Here is a 21,919-nt window from a genome sequence, read left to right on the forward strand (position 1 = left end):
GTTAACGCTCTCTCTCATTCAGGCGTCCATTATGATTTCATTTTAATGTTTCAATTTATTTTCATCTCTCTCACTAGCAGACCACGAGATAATTCTAGTTTTGGTATTGGTTTTGGCTCCATCCATTTTATGATGGGCAATAGAAATTTACGATAAATGTGAATGAGTTAACTGGATGAGTGAATTTTGGCCCCAAAAATTTGAATACTAATAAATTAGTAAAATCAAAGTCAAAAATATGCATAGTTCTAAATAAAATAAGTCATGGAATGTATTCTGGGAATTTTATTAATTAATAACTCATTGTTTAACTCTTTGGTTGGAAATTCACAGGTTGAACCCGATCATGTTCGCCGTCTGATGGACAAAGTACGAAGTGGCGTGATCAGCAGTGGCTTATGACAATGTTGAAGTCTCAAATACATAATATATAAAAATACATATTTTCTTAAATTATAAAACATGAATATAAAAACATAGTTTTAAATAAATCGGGCGACATAAGGATTTGTAAGGATTCCCAAATGTCCAAACAGTTAGTGAATGCGTCACCAATGAAAGCTCTCTGATTGGCCAGTTCCGACCAGGAAGTGATGGGTGTTTATAGTTGACGAAGTTAAGATGGTGAGCTGTTAATACCCATTGAGCGAGGCTTCCTTGCAGTCTGTCACACTTGTTTAAGCTCCGAATTTGCTTCGCCGATTGTAGCGCTGCGAGGACAAGGTACGTTTCCATAGCGAAAAACATGCTAATCCGTCCTGCCCTGAATCTGTCAAGTTTTCTCGCAAAGTAGCCTTGAATTAGCTGTCTCACTATCACACGGTCAGAGTATCATTCACTTGTTGCTCGTCTCTCAATTCGGAATAGATTTCTTGCTTTTATTCATCGTTTTCCTCCAAAATCACCTTTTTTACAAATCCTTTTGTCAAGCGTTTTTATATCATAAAGTATTATATCCAAGGAAGCTAGCGTAAGTAATAGCAGCTGGCAAAGGCGCACTTATTGGACATAATAAAACTAGAACAGCTGTAATCAAACTGCAAAACATGGTCCAATTTAAAAAAAATACTTATTAGGCTTACTGCATTGCTCTTTATACTGTTTTCTTATCTTGTTTTTTTAATTGATTTTGTTGTTGTTGTTGCCAATGACGGCCGGCAGACGTCCAATCAATCCATCCATCCATCCTCCAGTCAATGTCTCTGAAACATGATAATGAGCATTCCATGTGGAGGTAACTTAATTTTAAGCATATTCTTTTATACTTGGCTTATCCTTTCAGATAGAGATGGACAGTGGAGAAGATTTGCGAGTGAAAACGTCCCCTTATTGCTGGTCTACACATGATGGAGGTAACATCCCTGGAACCCGCCTGGCTAGGCGCAGCAAAAACCGCAGTCTGAGTACTTCTGCAGCAAGCAGCTCATCTGAATTCAGGTAATATTGCTTCTCTTTTAGTCATTAACCTCTTAAGGGGCATGAAAAATAACCTGCCATTTCTTTTCAATCATATCGGTTTTCTTTTGAGACATTTCAAGTACATTTTTACAAAGCTGATAGTCTGTGAAGTGGACGCTCAGGTTGTGGCTGTTCTTCAAGACACGAACTTTGAAATCCGACCCTTTAGTCCTTTGTGAACTGATCATTGAAACGTGGCAGCCATGACCTCATCTTTCAAACTGGAGACTCGCTTGACCACATTTGTTTAAAAATTTAAATAAGGAAGAGCCTTGAATGAGCCTGACAATACCTGGCTTTCTTTTTATGCAAATATTATCCTATTTTATGAAGGAAAAAAACTCGCTCATTGATGGGGCGACTAATAATCCAAAAATATGGTGCCCTATTTTTCAGCCTATAGGTATAATATAATAATAATAATCGGACATAGGCCCTGTCGTCATCATCAACAACAAAAGCCTAATTGTCATCAAACCCAGAATCTGCGTATGACGAAATTGGTAGTGCTTCTCCATAAGGTGCGTTTTCTCGGCAAAAGACCTAAATAAGTGATAGTTTCGGACTCGTAATATGGCATTCTGCCGTTATGGATACATCGCATCACCACCCCCGAGCGGATCACTTACCTCTCACCAATGTTCCCTCTAAGCTGTGCGTGTGCGCAATTGCGCACTACTCTCGTCTTCTCTGCGCACAGCAAATCATATGGAGCGCACAAAATAAAATCCCATTTTTTAATTTTTAAAAAAAAAATATTTATTTTATTTTTATTTATTTTTTTTAGCTGTGAGGCCGACGCGCAAACCACTCATCTGCCGGGCCGCCCATTCATAGATATTAATCATTACCTTTTATTATTACTAAATCATTTGTGTAGTAGACATACACCTGCTTATGGCAGGTGTGATACTGGTGTGTGCCCATAGCGAGCAATGATGATGTTGCCCAGACAAACAAAAAATTAGAGGGAACATTGCCTGTCACTGTCTTTCACTTACCTTCAGTCAGCCAGTAGGAGGCAGATTACCGCACTCGTAAGTTGCACTAGCTAAAAATTGCAAAATGAAAGACAAAAAAAAAAAGAATAAAAAAGAATAAGCTGCATTTTGGTGGGAATTTTATCTGATAAGATCCAGAAGATGAAAAAAATACAGGCAACAACAGCCTGAATGAAATGTTTTACAAAAACATTGAAAAAAAAAGGAATCAGTTTTGTTCTCACTTGTTTTTATAAATTACAGGCGAATCTACGGGTTCACCATGGCAACATCTGAAGGACAAAGTTAAAATAACACGTGAAAAGATATCTGTGAATATTTTTACTCAAGCCGCACCCCCAGCCAAATGATGACAAAAAGTGCAACTTATAGTCCAGAAAATACTGTACATAAATTCCTTGCAAGTTGTGTTTCGCTTATAATGAGCGGTAAACCGAAATCGATGTAGCTATTTATTTATATTCATCCCAGAAAATGATGATTAAAATTTGATGATCTGCCTAGGGATGGTGCTCTTCTCATAAATACTGCGCCTTTGCTCTAGGCAACAAAAAAAATCAGTAATAAAACGTAAATATTGCTCATCGTTTTAGCATTTAAAGTAGGGATGTCCCTGTGCCAATGTTTTAAAGATATGTTTTGCCGATACCGGTGCGATGCCCATATTTTTAGACCAATGAAAATAATGCAAAACATAATGTAAGCAGTAAATGACAATTCATATTTTTTTGGATTAAGCTGATTCTGAAGCTGTTCTGTTACTACCATTAGTTTAAAAAAAGTAGAAAAAAAATTAAAAATCATAATCAAGGGACCTCCATTTATCACATTGGACTATTTTTTAATTAAGTTTATTCATGAGAAATATTTCTCTAAATGTTATCATTTACAAATATTTAAACATACAGTATTTTTCGGACTATAAGTTGCACTTAAAAAACAATGCACAATCAAAGAAAAAAATGTAAGTAGCACTGGAGTGTAGGTTGCATTTTTAGGGGGGCATTTTCTAATTTATTAGAAACCAAAAACAAACAAATGTTAAAGTAAAAATAGGGAACAACAGACAAAATAGTCACAGGTTATTGTAACATTTTAACATTTTTTAGATAACCACAGCCCCCCAAAAAGCCAAACTACGAAAAAAAGTGCGATTTATAGTGCAGAAAATACAGTCTGTTCCCAACCTTATTTTTTGCTGCACAACTGATTTGCAAAAAAAAAAATGCTTCACTAGTAATCCTCTTATGTGGCTTGAATGTTGGACAGCTTTGTTCAAATTGGGGGGAAAAAGACATGGGTTGCTATTTTGTTTCCTCAATACATTTCAATGTTATCGGATCGGCACTCGGTATTGGCCGATTTATAAATTAGGGTTGATTTGGATTTAATTCGCTTCCATACAAATATTCGATTTGGGACATCGTTAAAACTGAATATCGGCTCGGGACATAAAATAAGTGATATTTATAGTAGGCATTACTGTGTTGGGTCTGTTTACTCGCTACTTTACAAAGGATGATGGGTGAATCTGACTGTTAGTGGGGACACACCTGTAGATTATTGTCATTCTTTGTTTTGGGACGGCCCCCAATCTGAGCAGATACTTCAGTGCGAGAAGGGGTTGTCTTTTCAAAAGCACCTCAGCCTGAATTGTGACATGGTTGCAGCACCACCATACATTGCACAAATTCTCATGTAGTCACCTCAGTGTCATGTATAGGAAGCATCGTGCTTGAAAGGGCTCACATACGTATATATTAGTTCACTGTCAATCTTGCAAAAACTCCCTGGGTGAGCTTTAGCAATTTTCGGGGAAGTGAAATGTGAACATCTCATCTCACTTTCCCATGCCCTCAATTGGTATAAAAGTATGAGATTTCTTCACTGGGAGTATTTTCATTGGCCCTTTTTTGCCATGCAGAAAGCCAACATGTCTTAATTCATTTGATGATGATAGACATTCAATTTAATGTGAGGATCATTTTCATAAAAATAAATACAAAATAAATAATAAATAAAGAAATAAAAATAAATAAATTACTATAAATAAGTTAAAATAAATAAGTTAAAATAAATAAATTAAAATAAATAAATTAAAATAAATAAAATAAAATAAATAAATTAAAATAAATACAATAAAATATAATATAATATAATATTAAAAAAAATAAATTAAAAAAATAAAATAAAAATATATATAATATAAAAATATATTTATGGATTCTGTGGTTAGTTCTGCGGCCGAGGGTTCGATCCCAGGTGGTTCTTCCCTGTGTGGAGTTTGCATGTTCTCACCGGGCTTGCGTGGGTTTTTTCCGGGAACTCCGGTTTCATCCCACATCCGCAAAATTTGCATGATATGCTGGTAGAGTACTCTAAATTGTCCCGGGGTGTTGGGATTGGTTGTTCGTCACATTGTGCCATCGATTCAGGGCCCATAGTTGGGTTGGATAGCCTGCAACACACCGCCGCGGCCATCGTGAAGATAAGCGATTTGGAAAATGAATGAACGATTAAAATTTTAGACTTAATACTGAATTTATGCACCTAATTGAACACTCTATTAGCTATTAACTAAAGAACTTTTATTGGAAGGCATTAGAAATAGAGCATGTACATACTTTCTTCTTTTGGCAACTTCTTGATTTATTCGGTTAAGCAATTCCTGAATTTTTTTTGTTTTGCATTACTCACTTCTGGAAAAAAAAGACTTTTCTTTTAATTTTGTCTTTATTGTCTGACACTTGTTTTCGTCTTCAGGAGAAACCAATCGCTACACGGACCAAGCCCTGTGACTACATTTGGCCCAAAGGCATGCATGCTACAGAATCCACACGCAGTAATGTAAGTACAGTAGAACATTTTGTTTTTATTTGCATTTTCGATCTAACTTAACCTATTTTATCATTTTTGAGAAAATAATTGCATGACTTTTTTTCATGACTTCTGATTTTCATAATTGGAAAAAACTGTGTTTTGTTAGGATGTCACTTGGTAACTTAGTGATAATGTCGTCATTTCCCAACCCAGAGGTTGTGGGTTCGAATCCCAGCCCTGGTGACGTTCTTTTTTTCATTAGTACGTAAACGCACTTTGAGTGACTTAAAGGCGGAAGAGTGTTTTTAAAGTTTAAGACAATTTCCAATGATTTTGCTAGTTGATTAACCACAAATGACAAACTAGATTGATGGAGAATTTGGGCCTCTATACAATTGTAGTTAAAAACTAAACTAGTTCACATAGGATTTAAGTTGAGGAAAAAAAACACAGAATATGATTGTCCCAGTACCATATTGCTTAACACAAGTTGAATTGTTCTCCTACTGAAAAACTGCTGTGTCAGCATGGCCCACAATGCTTTGTTCTTTTGGGTAAACTGGAAACAAAAGTTTAAGGAGAAGCTTTCCTTGACTCTCTATGGAATGGGTGTGGTGGTGATAGTTGTAAACGGTAACCTCTTTATTTTTATTTATTTATGTCTTTTTTTTTACCTTCACTTTGTGTTCCAGCCATTGACTTTTGTTACTCTGATGTCCAGCCGCACCCTAAACTGAATCACAATAATGAGCCTATTATGAGCCAAATATTGTGAAAAGTTTAGTCTTTTTTTTCTCCATTCTTCTTCTCACGTAAGAATCCTATTTTTTAATTTTCTTCTTATAAATCCTTTTCAACTCTGACAGTTTAATGGAAATCTTATAAGACCTGGTTCTAAGGATCGTAATTATAACCACACAAGGAGAGCGTCGTTCTCTGGTCTTGTCGCTACAAGTTTGTGGCTGCGGAAATATTTAATAACACCTCATCTGTCTTTTCTGGTAACTGGGGAAAAATTCTGCATGAAAATGAATCAAACTTTTGTGTTTACAGTGGTACCTCGACATACGATCGTAATCCGTTCCGAGACTGAGATCGTATGTCGAGCTTTTCGTAACTTGAGCTAACGTTTCCCATTGAAATGAATTGAAAACAAATTAATTAGTTCCAACCCTCTGAAAAAACACCCAAAACAGGATATTTGATTGGAAAATATGTTTTATTTCTTCTAATTCGCCATATATTGACAAAGTAATAAATAACGAGTGGTTTAATAGTAATAAAATGTGTTTAATAGATGTAAAATTAGACGCATTTTGCGGAGGGGAGAGACAACGACACACACGGAGGCGGAGGGGGGGCTGTTTGGGGGGACTTTATCCACGGCAACGCACTCGTAACCGAACAAACAAATTTAAATTAACTTGGATAAATATATACAGACACACTCAAACATACGTTTAATGTAACTTTACACAAAACTGAATTCTAGTTTTGTCTTAATCTTTTGTTACCTCCGTTTTCCGGGTTAGCGGTTTGCCACGCCTCCACCCTCACGTTCGCTATCGATGGACTGTTTGCTGTTGTATTGCCTTCAAAATATTCCGAAAATGATGCACACAAATGTCCTCACAATAAGATAACGCACGACCACTTGCCAACGAGAAGTAGTCTTGAATGAGCGATCGCGGGAGCTATCAGACTAAGGAAGAAATAACAGGAAATGCAACAGCTGGGCTTACCCACGTATTGGTTGTGGGTAATGAAGTTTTATTCTGAGAAAGGGTGCCATTGCCTATGGGTGTTGTGTGCACGAGTATACTTTATTACCCAGAAAGCCCTTTTTTTGCCCGCGCATGCGCGTTGTGCGTTTCCTGGTCGAAACTCGTCTGAATAAATCGTTCAGTCCTCGTAGATATAGTAGTTATACACGAAAGAGATGCAGCAAAAAAAGACAGTGCGCTACAATGATAAACAGCCTCTCATGTCATGGCCACCTGGCTTCGTCGCATCTCGAAATTTTAATTGTATCGCGAGCGAATTATTCGATCTGAATTTTCGTCCTAGCACGAGCATGTTGTATGACGAGCATGTTGTATCATGAGGTACCTTCTGCACAAAGAGATTGGTCATCTATTCCCGTTATTGGGATTAAATAATGTTAAATCACTGCCAGCCCATTTACATGTTGACACATTTTTAATTTTTCAATTAAATATACATATATATAGTATATCTTTTTTTCTTTATTTTAAATTTAAAATTTGACGCGTTTTTAATTTTTCAATTAAATATACATATATATATATAGTATATATCTTTTTTTCTTTATTTTTGATTAGTTTTTTCTTTCCCAAAGAAAAATCGCATGCAGCATCGCGATGGAATCAAATTGTGACTTGTGAATCATATCGCCAGATATGAGGCAACATACACCGCTACCAACAACAATCATGCGCTGATTTCCCCAATTGCTCTTTTCTGACATAATTGACGTTTCTAGAATCCTCACCCCCACAAATCCCCAGTATTTCTTGGCACGGTTTCACCCAACAGTCTTTGACGATAGCACGACGTGCGTAGCTTTTGTTTTGATTTTTTTTAAGGTGATGATGAGCTATTTCCTTTGATGGATTGTGTCTTTTTATCCAATTAATCTTTTGACATTTATACAAAGGTGGCTCATTTTCCACCTACGTTTAAATGTTACACAATTACTTAAAGTCATGAAATAATTTACTTCCTCTTGCCGAGAGTTTTGTCTCCTGACAAAAATCAACTTGTTTACTTAATGATGCATTCAGTTGTCTTTTGGCAGACTTGTTTTGAAACTCATTAGCACACATTTTTTTAACCTCTCCTGTTTTCCTGTTTCTAAACCAATGTTTCCCAACCACTGCGCCGTGAACAATGGTCAGGTGTGCCGCGGGAAATTGCAAAAAGTCAAACAATGTAATATTCAGAGAGAAAAATTGACTATAACGAGATTAAAATGTAACTTTTGCAAGGTTAAAAGCAAAATATGATGAAGTTTAAATTATAGATTATACTATTACAAGATTTAAATTGTGAAACAGTCATTTTGTTGCTTATTTTTCTCTAACATTAACCGGAAGTTATTATTATTATTTTTTAACTAGGTCTACAATGTCTTGTGTGTCTGTATTGCTACTGCAACCAAGGAAATTTCCCGAATACGGGATGAAATAAAGTTATAATCTAATCTAACCTAATATAATTTAATCTAATGTCTGTGTGAGCACTTTTTTTGCATAATTTTAGGAGTTTTTAGCAATATTTGGAGGAAAAGTCATAAAATTATGCGATTAAAAACATGACATTATTTATTTTTGGCATCACTTGAACCGGAAGTTGCAGACATCAACTTTTGTTGACATTAGGTCAGTGTGAAAAATTTGATTTTGGAATAATTTTGGTAGCTTTGTGTGATTCCTGCTGATAAAACTTTGATCGGAATGACTATTGTTAATATAGGCAACATAGTTTTAAGTTAAAAGATTTTCAGATGGTGGTTTCCCTTGGGATTTTTTCAATGAGCAAAAAGCGTGCCAAAAAAAGGTTGGGGAAAAAGTGTCCTAAAACTGCCTATCCTTGTAGATAAAGTACTTACGGGAAATGCTGCACCTTTAACTGTGCCCTGGTAAACTCACCTGTTGTGAAAAAAAATGCAGGCAAGCCCTTCCCTGAACGGAGCATGCTCAGTAGAGAACCTAGTGGGTCTGGCTGAGAGGAAGCTTAAAAACAAGCAAGAGGTTTGATTCAGCAGCAGAACGCACCGGCAGGGTTTAGTGTTAAAGCTTCACTGGGACAAATATAGCCGTCGGGAGTCGAGCTTTTCAAAGTCGTCAGCTGCCCGGACGGAGGCTCGCGCGTGCGGCGGCTCTCTGTTTGGATAGAGGAATTGGCCAATTCAAGGGGTTTCCTGAAGTTGCGATGAGTTGCCGCCGTCGGGGGACCCCGTTCTCCAGCTGAGTCAGTAGCTTGAAGCTAGAGCCGTCAGGGTCACATGTGTACAGCCATGAAGGTGGTACTTCAGGACGCGCCGGGAAGCAAGGAGAACAAAGTGTGGAAATGGTAAGCATCAATTTCAGATCCCACCATGAATTGGCTGATCATGATCTTATTCATAAGTATTTTGAGAGTCGGTGAATCTACATTTTTCTTTTAACTGCCGCATTTTCCGGACTATAAGGCGCACTTTATTTTTTTAATTTTTTTAAATCATACCTTTTTTTTTTCCTCTCTCTGACCACTGACACCTGTTGTTTTTTTAGGCTATATTTATCTGAAAAGCTTATTTATTTAGCCCTTTGATCTCTATTTTACTATTGTTACTTTGACGTAATTTTGGTCTTGATTTCCGATAAATTTGCCCTACCCAAAATGCGACGAGAAATGCAGTACATATTTATTTTAATGTATTTTTCATATTTTTATGTTAAAAGATTTTTTTTAAGTACATGATTTTTCGTAATGGGCTTTTTCATTGTTGCAAATATCTGCTATTCCGCTGGAAAACGTAATTCATTTATGTAATAACATAAAATTCTTAGTCACACTTTTCTCTGCGCATTTCTTAAAATTTAAGAGCAGATTAATACATATCATTTGTGGCAGTCCTAGTCAGAATATGGAAGACAGGTAAAATATTAACTTCAAAGAAGTGAAAAATGGTGAACTCTGCTTGTGGTGGTGTTGTTTTAGGTCTGGACTGTTGAAAAGTGTGTGTTTTTTGCGTATGTGTGTGTGTTTGGTTCAGGTCTTCAGTGGAAAGTGCTTTGTGAATGGATCAGAGGTTGCCTCTGTTTGAAATGCTAACTTTTTCTTTGAAATCATGCTGATTTACTCAATGTACTCGTCTCTTTTCATTCATGTGGCTGCAATCGATGGCGAGACACGTCCTAGCCGTGAGAAATAGGAGGTTGATCTCGTTTTACTGCCCAGTCGGAATGTATTGGACGTTAATCGCCGTCACGGAGTTAAAAATAAATAGTATCGAGTTCATGCCAGACAGGTTGCCGATTATTGCTGTTTATTTATTCAGGTATTTGTGAACCGGTTATTTCCCGGTTCATGAGACAAAAAATGGGGCGGGGACAATTTGATTGGCATGGGTAGATTGTGCCATAGCATTTGACTTTATCCAAATGTACTCTACCAAATGTCAAGGAAATCAGTAATGTGTGCATCTTTTCAAAGCATGAGTTGTTAGTGTAAGTTTGTCATTATTCATTTTTATTTGTATTTTGTTATGGTTTTCAAAGAAATTCCAGTCTTTTTTTTATTGGATAAATTGCACTACATACAATTCCAGGTGAATGAGAATTGCATGCAGCTTGACTGTATAAAATGCCTGTAAAATGAAGTATATAATGAAGTATTTTTTCATTAGACACGTCAAAAACACACACGATGGCGTGACAATGAGTAGTGACCATATTTATTGTATATTTGTTGCGTTAAGGCAGGGGTGTCAAACTCGGATTGGTTCGCGGGCCACATTAACGTCAACTCCATTTTATGTGGACCATTTTAGATCTAATATTTAGATATTTTTTTTTAAATTGGATTAAAAGAACTGGATCAAAATCCCCAAATAGTCCGTTTTTATAGATCTAAAGCAATGTTTATTTGAGCTTTTTTTTCTTAGTAATGGAAAATTTATTTTAATCATGTTTTTCATTTCAAATGGAAACAAAATATATTTTTTAATGATGTTCAATATTAAAGTGGAAAACGGAAAATATCTATATTTATTTTTAGATCTTACAAAATGCGCTTTGAACTAGAAACACAAAAGAAAAAAAACTGGATTAAAAAATTGCAATAATTGATTTTAAAATGGGGAAAATCAGGAAATGTAATATACATCTATACTCTTCATTTGAATTTGATCCTAAAACAGAAAGTTGGCACTCATGATTTACTTTCTCGGGCCGCACAAAATGATGCAGCGGGCCAGATTTGGCCCCCGGGCCGCCACTTTGACACCTGTGCGTTAAGGAGTGACATATGGGAATGAAAGTACTCCCCCCCCCCCCCCAGAATCCATACTAGTAAACATCTAGATCACGTGACAGACTTGATTTGGTTTTCGCTTTACGGTTTAAACGTTCCCACAAAATTCCTGTTGGTTTTTTTTCTGCCATCGCTGCATTATTCCAAGGCGACCATTTATTTAGCATCTCCATATGGAGAAAAATGTGTGTCAATCAGATGATTTGATTGATGATTTATCAATATAATGTACATTTTTCTATTACACGTGAAAAATGTTGTTATTTTGGGGGCACTGTTGACTATACAACGGTAGCGAGCACTGTTACTCTACACTTAAACATGAAGTACTGAGGCAAATAGGCAAATAACCACACACTTATGTTACTGTACCTGTTTTGGTGTGGCTTTCTTTCTGTTGGGTGTACACGAATGCCAGTTCACCTTTTCGCGTGGGCGATTTGGAACGCCGTTCTACTTGAGGTTTGGAAATTGGAACAGAAGCTTTCTCTCAGCTCACATTTTTAATGGGACTGAATTGAGCCCTAAGGGAACATTCTTGTCATCCTGTCAAAGGGTGAAAGCAGCTGTGATTGTTTACAGCCAGGCGCTTCACGGCGGGCTAATTTAGCAAATATACACCGACGATTAATCTAATTAAACACACAAAGCCATTCAATCTCTTGCAAACCGAGAACGTTTGCCTCTTGCGTATGCATCTATACATTTTCTACAATTTTTTATTGTCATTAGCGCTAGCCAATCGCAGGGTACATCTTAAAAAGCTTGAGTCATTGATTGTTTCCGGTCAGGTTTAATCGGATACGAGCCCACATGTGACCAGTCCAAATGTCACAGCGTGGTGCTGACGTTAATATGCAACATTTCAATTGGCCTTGAGGTAAACATAAAAAAGAGCTATTTCATGGCGCTAAATTATATGGTTTTTGTAACGATTTTAATGGAATGCAGTTCTCATAATAATCACTTGAAGCAAAGTTGCCTTTCGACTGAGTTGAAGGCCGTATGAGAAAGTTAAGTTGCCCAAAATCTGTTTTTTTTAATCCAGTTCTTTCCCAATTCTAAATGAGTTTGGAAAATCTCATCTCATTTTCTGAACCGCTTTATCCTCACTAGGGTCGCAGGTGGCGCTGGAGCCTATCCCAGCTGACTCAGGGCCAGAGACGGGGGACACCCTGAATTGGTGGCTAGCCAATCGCAGGGCACAAGGAGACAAACAACCATTCACGTTCACACTCATACCTAGGAACAATTTAGAGCAGGGGTGTCAGACTCGGGTTGGTTCGCGATCCGCTTTAACGTCAACTTGATTTCACGTGGGCCGGACCATTTTAGATACAATATTTAGATTTTTTTTAAATAAATGGATAAAAAGAACTGGATTAAAAGCCCTGAACATTCAGTTTTTATAGATCTAAAACAATGTTTATTTTAACTTTTTTTATATATTTTTTTAGATTTTACAAAATGATTTTTGAACTAAAAACACAGAAAAAATGGATTAAAAAATTACAATTATTGATTTAAAAAGGGGAAAAATCAAGAAATTTAATATACATCTATACTCTTCATTTTAATTTGATCCTAAAACAGAAAGTCGGCACTCATGATTTACTTTCCCGGGCCACACAAAATGATGCGGCAGGCCAGATTTGGCCCCCGGGCCGCCACTTTAACACATGTGATTTAGAGTGTTCAATCAGCCTACCACGCATTTCTTTTGGAATGTGGGAGGAAGCCGGAGTACCCGGAGAAAACCCACGCAGGCCCGGGAGAACATGCAAATGCCACACCGGTGGACCGACCTGGATTTGAACGTTAGTTTTGTCTTTTGGCCCATGTGGTCGTTGGTATACCTGGAATGCTCAAGTTAATGTTTATAATAATCACCTCTACCCGGTACACGGTCGATTGGTCGCCGGTCTTTTGGTCGCCGGTCTTTTGGTCGCCCGGTAGGTAAGTAATAATTACCATTTAAATCGTTGCTCAAATTCCCTAAATACAAATTGCGAATTACTATTTAGTCATACTTAATGCCCTATTAATTGTTAGGCTAAAGAAAAGCTCCAAATTTCCCAGACTTTTATTGTGTTTTGTTGGAGAACTTGTTAAGACCCTGACTGACGTAGCTTCTTAAAGGGACAACGCATATACATACAAACTCTTATACACTCACGTCGGCTCAGTGAAACTGCTCATGGCCATTGTTGGCTTTTATTGATGCGTAGACCGTGTTGTTTTACCTTGTTTTGTCGCCGGTTTTTTGGTCGCCCGTTGTTGCGGTCGGGGCGACCAAAAGACCGGCGACCATTCGACCGCACACGCCTCTACCCAATACTAAACATTTCCGATTTTGAGATACAAGGACAACATTTTGAACTATTACTGTAAATTGCCCAATTTGTTCAATATTTTCTGTTAAGGTTACTCACAAATCTTGCCATCGGAAGATTTTAAAAACAACCTGCAACAAAGACATTGTTTTATCATTGTCAAATTTTGGCCAAAAATAGCCCCCAGGCCTCGTCAGAGTTTGCTGACCGCACGGGATTTTGCTGCAGACCTTAAGCCAATGGCTCTAATAGGATAGCGGCAACACACTGCAGCTTGGATACGCTTTATCTTCTTAAGTAGGCTTACGTTAGCCTGTTGTTAAAGTTTATGTTTACATGTTTACCAGGCACATCCAGGACCCCGCCACCCAGCGGCTGACGTGGAACACGCCGCCCAAGAGTGTTCTTGTCATCAAGAAGATTCAAGATGCTACCTTGCTCCAGCCTTTTAAGGATCTTTGCATCTTTCTCACTGAGGTATGGCCGAGATTACATTCTGAATCTTGGGGAGCCATTTATGCCACTCCTCATGTATTTTAGGTCAAAAACATGATCGTTTATGTGGAAAAGAAGGTTCTGGAGGACCCAGCCATTTCTTGTGATGACAATTTTGGGACCCTTACGAAGAAATTCTGTACTTTCAGAGAAGGTAGAAGACACTCACAGTTCACTCAATTCAAAATCTGTCTTTAGACCGCAGGGTGGGAGGGCTCAAGATGTCACTCGCTTTGTTTTTTTTGTTAGCGTTCTTGGCGAGGACATACACATCTCCAACTAAAAAAAACGGAAAAATTGGTGAATCTGGCATTTTTTCTTTTGCCATGTGAGCAGTTACACACAAAAAACTAATTTAACAAAAGATCAGGAGCAATGTTCCCTCTAAGATGCGTGTGTGCGCAATTGCGCACTACTCTCGTCTTCTCTGCGCACAGCAAATCATAAGGAGCGCACAAAATAAAAATCCCTTTTTAAAATTTTTTAATAGATATTAATCATTACATTTTATTATTACTAAATCATTTTTGTGTAGTAGACATACACCTTCTTATGGCAGGTGTGATACTGGTGTGTGCCCATAGCGAGCAATGATGATGTTGCTCACACCGGTACTCAGTGTACTCAGGGAGGTTGTCTTTCTGCCCAGACAAACAAAAAATTAGAGGGAACATTGATCAGGAGTCACTATACTCATGTTTTTTAACTTTGTGGATATCTATTGCCATCAATAGGTGTCTTGGTATGTTTTTTCTTCTTCTCTTACACACTACTACAATACATATCCTTTGGTGTCTGCTTTTGATAGATCTCGATGACATTTCCAACCGTGTGGACTTCATCATTTGTCTCGGTGGAGACGGAACTTTACTGTATGCGTCGTCACTCTTCCAGGTAGAACTCCATCTTGTTTTTGTTTATCATAATGACGGCTTCTCATTGGATCCTGCGTTTTTGTTGCCATGCAGGAAAGCGTCCCCCCGGTGATGGCCTTCCATCTGGGCTCTCTTGGCTTCTTGACACCTTTCAAGTTTGACACCTATCAGTCTCAGGTCACTCAAATCATCGAAGGTGCCGTATGAGCCGCCGGGGTCCACGTTCCAAAGAAAATGAAAAGCTGATTGGACTCCGCGTTGTTTGTAGGTAATGCTGCCATAGTTCTGCGCAGTCGCTTGAAAGTGCGTGTGAACTGGGAGAGGGAAAAGGGCGTCATTTTGACCAATGGTGAAGTGGACAGCAGCCACAAAGCCACCAATTATCAGGTAATGATTGAAAACTGGAGGAACGCCACGTGAAAAGATCAAACGGAACACGTTTGTTTACGTACTCTTTGAATCAGGAAACTCCTAGAGTCGTCGATGACATCAATATGAGTCAGCGCTTAGTCTATTTGGAGCTCAAAAGTTCCGTTATTAAATGTCACATATGTTGTTTTGAATTAGGGTGACTAATGGATAGGTAATCTATTTTTAAATCCTTTTAAGTTAATCATTTAAAAATTATTTTATCCTCAAAATTGTCCGATTATCTCTTGGGCCTTTTAGCGAAAACAATTTCTTGTTAAAAAAAAAAAGTAAAAGTGAATATTCTATTTATTTTATTAAAAGAATATTTCTTTTAAAGAGACTGAAAGCAGTCATTTAAAAAAAAACTACTATATATGGGGACGGTTATTTAAAAATAAACTTTATTTAAATTGATTTATTTTTCTTTGTTAAAAAATTATGAAATCAGAATAAAGTCACAGATTTTTTTAGAACATTTGCAAACATCTGCTTTCACATTAGAAAAAAATAATAGTTGCATTTACTTTAATTTTCATCCCCCAATGAAATGAAACTGACGTTTGCCCATATATGATACATAGGAACATTTGCCATTTGTGGAAAGAGTTATCACATTCTTCTTTGGTGTATATTTCAGGTGCTGAACGAGGTGGTGGTGGACAGAGGCCCCTCCTCCTACCTCTCCAATGTGGACCTCTTCCTGGATGGACACCTCATAACTACAGTGCAGGGAGATGGTGAGCAAGGACATTTTGTTTTTTCCTGCTAGGTACTTGTCCTCATAGCTTGGTAAACTTGGCATAGGTGTGACTTTCCATGATGGTGTAAAACCTGCTTTACACCTTGACACACTGGTATTTCAAAACAACTCGTAGATGCAACACAGTGAATTGATGCATTTCATCATACGTGCAATCAGCGTGAATGATAATTAAAAAAAGGCAGCAGCCTGTTGCACACTTTTTAGGCTTCCACATTAAACTTGACAATCAACAAAGGCAGGTGGATTAAATGATCAAAATTGCCACACTGGTATATTAACCCACTTGAAATGGCAAAATACAACCATAAATCTTGAATCTATAAATAAAAAAACAGGAAATTCAGTTGAACTGGTAATTACAAAATGAATTGGTTCTTTCGTAACTTGGATTTTTCGTAAATAGAGCAGTATTTTATATGTAAATTCTCTCATTTGTTCGACAGTCCTGAAAAAAACTAGCAAAAAAGATTTTAAAATGATCAAAGTGTCACAATTTGTATAAAAGATGTGGGAAACACAACAATAAGAGAAAAGGATAAGAAAATGATTTATTAATGTATTCAAATAAATAACATGCAAAAAACGTTTTCTATACGTGCAGGTGCATCGCACACATCTAAACAACTTCAAAACACGAGTTCCAAACAACTTAGCATTTAATAGAACTTGCAATATAAGACGTGCTTTTTCATTTTATTTGCACCAGTCATCTTAAATAAAGAACATAGTTGCTTTAACCACCTTCAAAAAACAAACAAACAAACAAACAAAAACATGGAGAGTTGTTGGGAATCAGCCAATAGGAGGCCACCGGAGTGAAGGGAGTTTGTCAAGCAAGACGCAATGCCACTGTGACCATTTTAAAATAAAATAACGAATCCGGGAAATATCTTTTTTCGTACAGGTGTGATCGTGTCCACGCCAACAGGCAGTACAGCCTACGCCGTGGCTGCGGGAGCCTCCATGATCCACCCCAACGTGCCAGCCATCATGATCACTCCCATCTGCCCTCACTCTCTCTCCTTTAGACCCATCGTGGTGCCCGCCGGAGTGGAGTTGAAGGTGTGGCACACTCGCTCTCAGGCTGACATGTTCTCTCTTGATTGGGATTTTCTTGGCTTTTATATTATTGTTGGACATTTTGTCTTTGTTCTGCAATGTTTGTTCCACTTGTGTAAATATAAATATATCGTATAGTAATGTACAGTAATCCCTCGAATATCGCAGTTAATGTAGACCAGACATGTCCGCGATGATTGAAAAACTGCGAAGTAGGGTCACCCCTATATAACTTCTTTTTTTCAGTGCGTAGTCCTAGTAGCAAAAGTGGCTTCCGCTTACGAGTTTGAGTGTGGATTTTCACATTTGTATCAACTTAAAATAATAATAATAATAATTGATAGCGGAATAAAATCGCTAAAAAAAATGCGATAAGTGAAGACATGATAATCGAGGGATTACTGTATATTTATTTTATGCAGAATCCAGAAAGATTGATTATTTTGTGATTTGTAGCCCTCAACTCTCACTGCCATTGACAGTTATAGGCATCAATTCCTTATTAACTGTAAAGGCTGGCGATGGGTGATCATGTTTTACTGCCATTGACGGCAGTAGACGTCCAATCCACTTTGGCTAGGAGGGTTGGCAGCGACTATCTCCCAGTCCCCAGTCAAATGGCACCCAAATACATTTTAAAAACCCAATCTGTTTTTTACCCGATTCCGCCCCTCTAAATATGAAAGTTGGATTTGGACAGAAACTGTTTATTTTTTTATTTTTTTTTAAAAATTACCCAATTCTGCTCCTCTAAATATGAAAGTTGGATTTGGACAGAAACTTTTTTTTGTTTTTTAAACCCAATTCTGCTCCCCTAAATATGAAAGTTGGATTTGGACAGAAACTGTTTATTTTTTATTTTTTACCCAATTCTGCTCCTCTAAATATGAAAGTTGGATTTGGACAGAAACTGTTTTTTTTTGTTTGTTTTTTGTTTTTTTAAACCCGATTCTGCTCCTCTAAATGTGAAAGTTGGATTTGGACAGAAACTGTTTATTTTATTATTATTATTTTTTTACCCAATTCTGCTCCTCTAAATATGAAAGTTGGATTTGGACAGAAACTGTTTTTTTTGTTTTGTTTTGTTTTAAACCCAATTCTGCTCCTCTAAATATGAAAGTTGGATTTGGACAGAAACTGTTTTTTTTTTTTACCCGATTCTGCTCCTCTAAATATGACAGTTGGATTTGGACAGAAACTATGTTTAGTTTTATTTTTTTTTCCTTCTTCTTCTTAGATAATGCTGTCACGCGAAGCCCGAAACACGGCCTGGGTGTCGTTCGACGGAAGACGTCGGCAGGAAATCTGTCACGGCGACAGGTCGGTCCACATTCTGACACAATAAGGTTTAGAATTACTCGCAAGGGTGGCCAGGTTCCCCTTTCACAGCAACTTATGACTCGCCCTGTTTAAAATCCTTGTAGAAATGCCAATATTGCTTCACCGCAAAAGTTAGGCAACCACCACGCATTGCGTCACTATCTGATTTTTACTCTTTTTTTTTTTTCAGTATCAGCATCACAACTTCCTGCTTCCCCGTTCCTTGTATCTGCTTCCGCAACCCGGTCAACGACTGGTTCGAGAGCCTGGCCCAGTGTTTACACTGGAATGTGAGGAAGAAGCAGAACTACCTCAGCTCGGAGGACGACGACTTCTGAGATCTTGGTTTTTACCGTCACGTTTTGTTGACGTTCCCCTTTTTTCCATTTTATTTTTTAGCAGATTTCTATTTAAAACTTTATACCAAGAAACCAGCATCGTTTTACAAAAGCGAAAAGATGTAAGACTTTAACCACCCCCGAAAATTGAAATGGTTTTTTTATCATCCATTTTCCCAATTTGGGGAAAAACGTATCATTCTAATATGACTCTAAACGGGTGGGGGTTCTTTCTGTAAATTATACTTCTATCCAATTAAGGGTTTTTGCACTTTAGTGGCCATATCTCATTTTGTCACATCTTCATGAATTTGATTGTGTGAAAAAGTGAGCCAGCATTGCAAACTGTGCCTTAAAAAAAAATACAATCACTTTTCACCATTTCTTTCGGTTTTGCAGTAGCCACGCGCACATGTAGTTTATTGCTAATAGTGATCATCACACATGGGCAATTTCTTATAGTCTGGAGATATTTTTCGACCTCCAAGCCATAGTGAAAGTAGCCATGTGGCCTAACTTGAAATATCTTGTCACCAGGGCAACGTTCCATCTTCCATGGGAATGTTGCATTGGAATGAAAATATATGAGCAAAGAGGACCAACTGAGCTCTTAAACTCAAAGTATGTACTTATATATATATATAATGTGCCGCTTTGATAAGATGTATTTTGTGGAATATGTTTTATTAACCAGTTTACAGTGTGTCAACGGGGAAAATAAATCAGTTTGCTACTCCTTTTTAACTATTTGGGTTGTTTTTTTTGAACCAGGAAGCAACATTTTTGTACAAAGTTTAGGGTCCACGCGTTCATGCATCAGAGTTCAGCCACAGTACATCCGGCCACTGGTTCAACCTGTGTCGGTAAGTGGTTTTCCCGAAATATTTCTCAAGGAAGTGTGTATAATGTTTCAAAACAAATAGGCGCGATTGCGCCTGTTTCCAGGAAGTGGTTGTTTTTTTGTTTTTTATTTCGTTCTACGAAACACCTTTTCAAAGCGTATAAAAATGTACAGTTATACCTTTACTTACGAATGTCTCTAGGTACGAAATTTTGGTACACGGTCGATTGGTCGCCGGTCTTTTGGTCGCCCGGAAGGTTATTGATATTTACCATTTAAATCGTTGCTCAAATTCCCTAAATACACACTGTGAATTACTATTTAGTCATACTTAATGCCCTACTAATTATTAGGCTAAAGAAAAGCTCCAAATTTCCCGGACTTTTATTGTTTTTTGTTGGAGAACTTGTTAAGACGCTGACTGACATAGCTTCTTAAAGGGACAACGCATGTCCAATACAAACTCTTATACACTCACACGTCGGCTCAGTGAAACTGCTCATGGCCATTGTTGGCTTTTATTGATGCGTAGACCATGTTGTTTTACCTTGTTTTGTCGTCTGTCTTTTGGCCGTCGGTCTTTTGGTCGCCGGTCTTTTGGTCGCCGGTCTTTTGGTCGCCCGTTGTCGCGGTCGGGGTGATCAAAAGACCGCGACCAAAAGACCGGCGACCAATCGACCGCACACGCTTTGCACACTATGTCCTTTTCCATTTAGTTTCATTACTGTGGGGCCAGCATTTTAGTTGTTTTCTTCCCCAACAAATACAATTGCTTTATCGAAAAATTGTTCGTGTGTTGTGCAGGAAACTGCAACAACACAAACACTGCCGATAAAAGCCTCTATTTTTTTCTCGGTCCGACCGTGGGATGAATTTAGTGAACTGGAGACATACAAGAAAGTGCAGGAGCCGGTAAGTAATGTATTGTGTTGTTTAATTCGAATATTTTCCCCAAGGCTACTTTGACCAAGTGACAGATGATACGTAGGGAATGATTCGGGTTGTTTATTGGGCTAAACAGCAGTAAAATACACCATTGTTAGATGGTTAACACGTGGGTTAGCTGCCCTAATCAATAGCATAGGAACCAAAATCCCCATGTCAAATATAGCTGTAAGTTAATGGCTAAAAAAATCTTTAAAATGAAAGAAAATGTGTAGTGACAAATTCTAAAAGTAATCAAATATAAAGTGCAGAAACCCTTTGTCATTTTTTGACATTTTATAGGCCAAATAGACCAAAATTAGATAAAAAATAGACCCCAAAAACACACATTTGCCTCATTGTAGATACTTTTTATTCTTTTGACCTACTTTACTCAGTGCTGTAACACACAAGACCAGAATTGCAGAAGCCAACACATACAATTACGTTTTTAGATTGTTAAAATATTTCACTGATTGGCATTAAACATGGAACTTGCACTTGACCCGAGGAACTATTTCAAGTATTAAACTGTCAACACTTGGCAAGCCAATGAAGGTGAACTTGTGTGTCAGGTTTGTGGCTGAAACTCATTTTCTTCTAGCATTGACCTATACATAACATTCATATGAACAGGCAGGATTGTATGCAATCAAACAAGATATTGCATGAACATTGAGATGTTTTTGGCAATTTAGTAGTGTTATTATTTGACTTTAGATGACTTTGAAATCTTTATCGTGGACGTTTCGCACTCTAATGTCCACAAGAGGTCGTCATAACCAGGTTATGTCGTTATTTTCAACCGAATCTCAGTCAGATGTATATAGTATACTGTTTTTCCCCACTTATGAGCCCAGCACAATAAATAAAATGTCACAGAAAGAATATATGAAAAATAAGAATGGTTTCTTCTCATTTTACTCAAACGTTACTTGAAGTATTGCCGACCAGAGAAGCTCGTAAAGTGATGCTTTGTGTTTAAATTTGTCGCACGTCCAACTCCATCTTCATTTTTTGTCCTTCATCTTTTGACATTACATCATTTGATACATTGGGCCAATTTGTTTCCCAAATTGTGAACTGCCTTTACAAAATGAGTTGATAAAGTTGCACGCATCGTAAATTAAAATTACGATAGAACATGAACACATCGTTGGCTGAAGTATAGATAGATAAATACTCTGACGCAAAATGGCCGCCAGTTGCTTACACCACCGACTCACATTTTAACCACCGAGC

General features: G+C 37.5%; 1 protein-coding gene across 3 annotated transcripts; it reads left to right on the forward strand.

The window, feature by feature from the left end:
- Positions 1-554: 554 nt before the first annotated feature.
- On the forward strand, positions 555-19,656 carry LOC144084078 (NAD kinase-like). Of its 3 annotated transcripts, none has more exons than XM_077612376.1 (12): positions 555-723; positions 1,283-1,437; positions 5,223-5,306; positions 13,999-14,128; positions 14,192-14,300; positions 14,955-15,040; positions 15,115-15,217; positions 15,290-15,408; positions 16,070-16,169; positions 17,100-17,257; positions 18,492-18,574; positions 18,765-19,656. In XM_077612376.1, the coding sequence occupies exons 2-12, from the start codon at positions 1,289-1,291 to the stop codon at positions 18,910-18,912; spliced, it is 1,269 nt and encodes a 422-aa protein (XP_077468502.1). In that variant the 5' UTR covers positions 555-723; positions 1,283-1,288; the 3' UTR covers positions 18,913-19,656. The 3 variants fall into 3 exon arrangements, with proteins under 3 accessions (XP_077468502.1, XP_077468513.1, XP_077468522.1); XM_077612387.1 differs by having other exon boundaries at positions 583-723; positions 1,287-1,437; XM_077612396.1 differs by lacking the exons at positions 555-723; positions 1,283-1,437; positions 5,223-5,306 and adding an exon at positions 9,049-9,374.
- The last annotated feature ends 2,263 nt before the right edge of the window (positions 19,657-21,919 follow it).

This window comes from Stigmatopora argus, chromosome 1 (genome assembly GCF_051989625.1).
Source record: "Stigmatopora argus isolate UIUO_Sarg chromosome 1, RoL_Sarg_1.0, whole genome shotgun sequence".
Taxonomy (NCBI): Eukaryota; Metazoa; Chordata; class Actinopteri; order Syngnathiformes; family Syngnathidae; genus Stigmatopora; species Stigmatopora argus.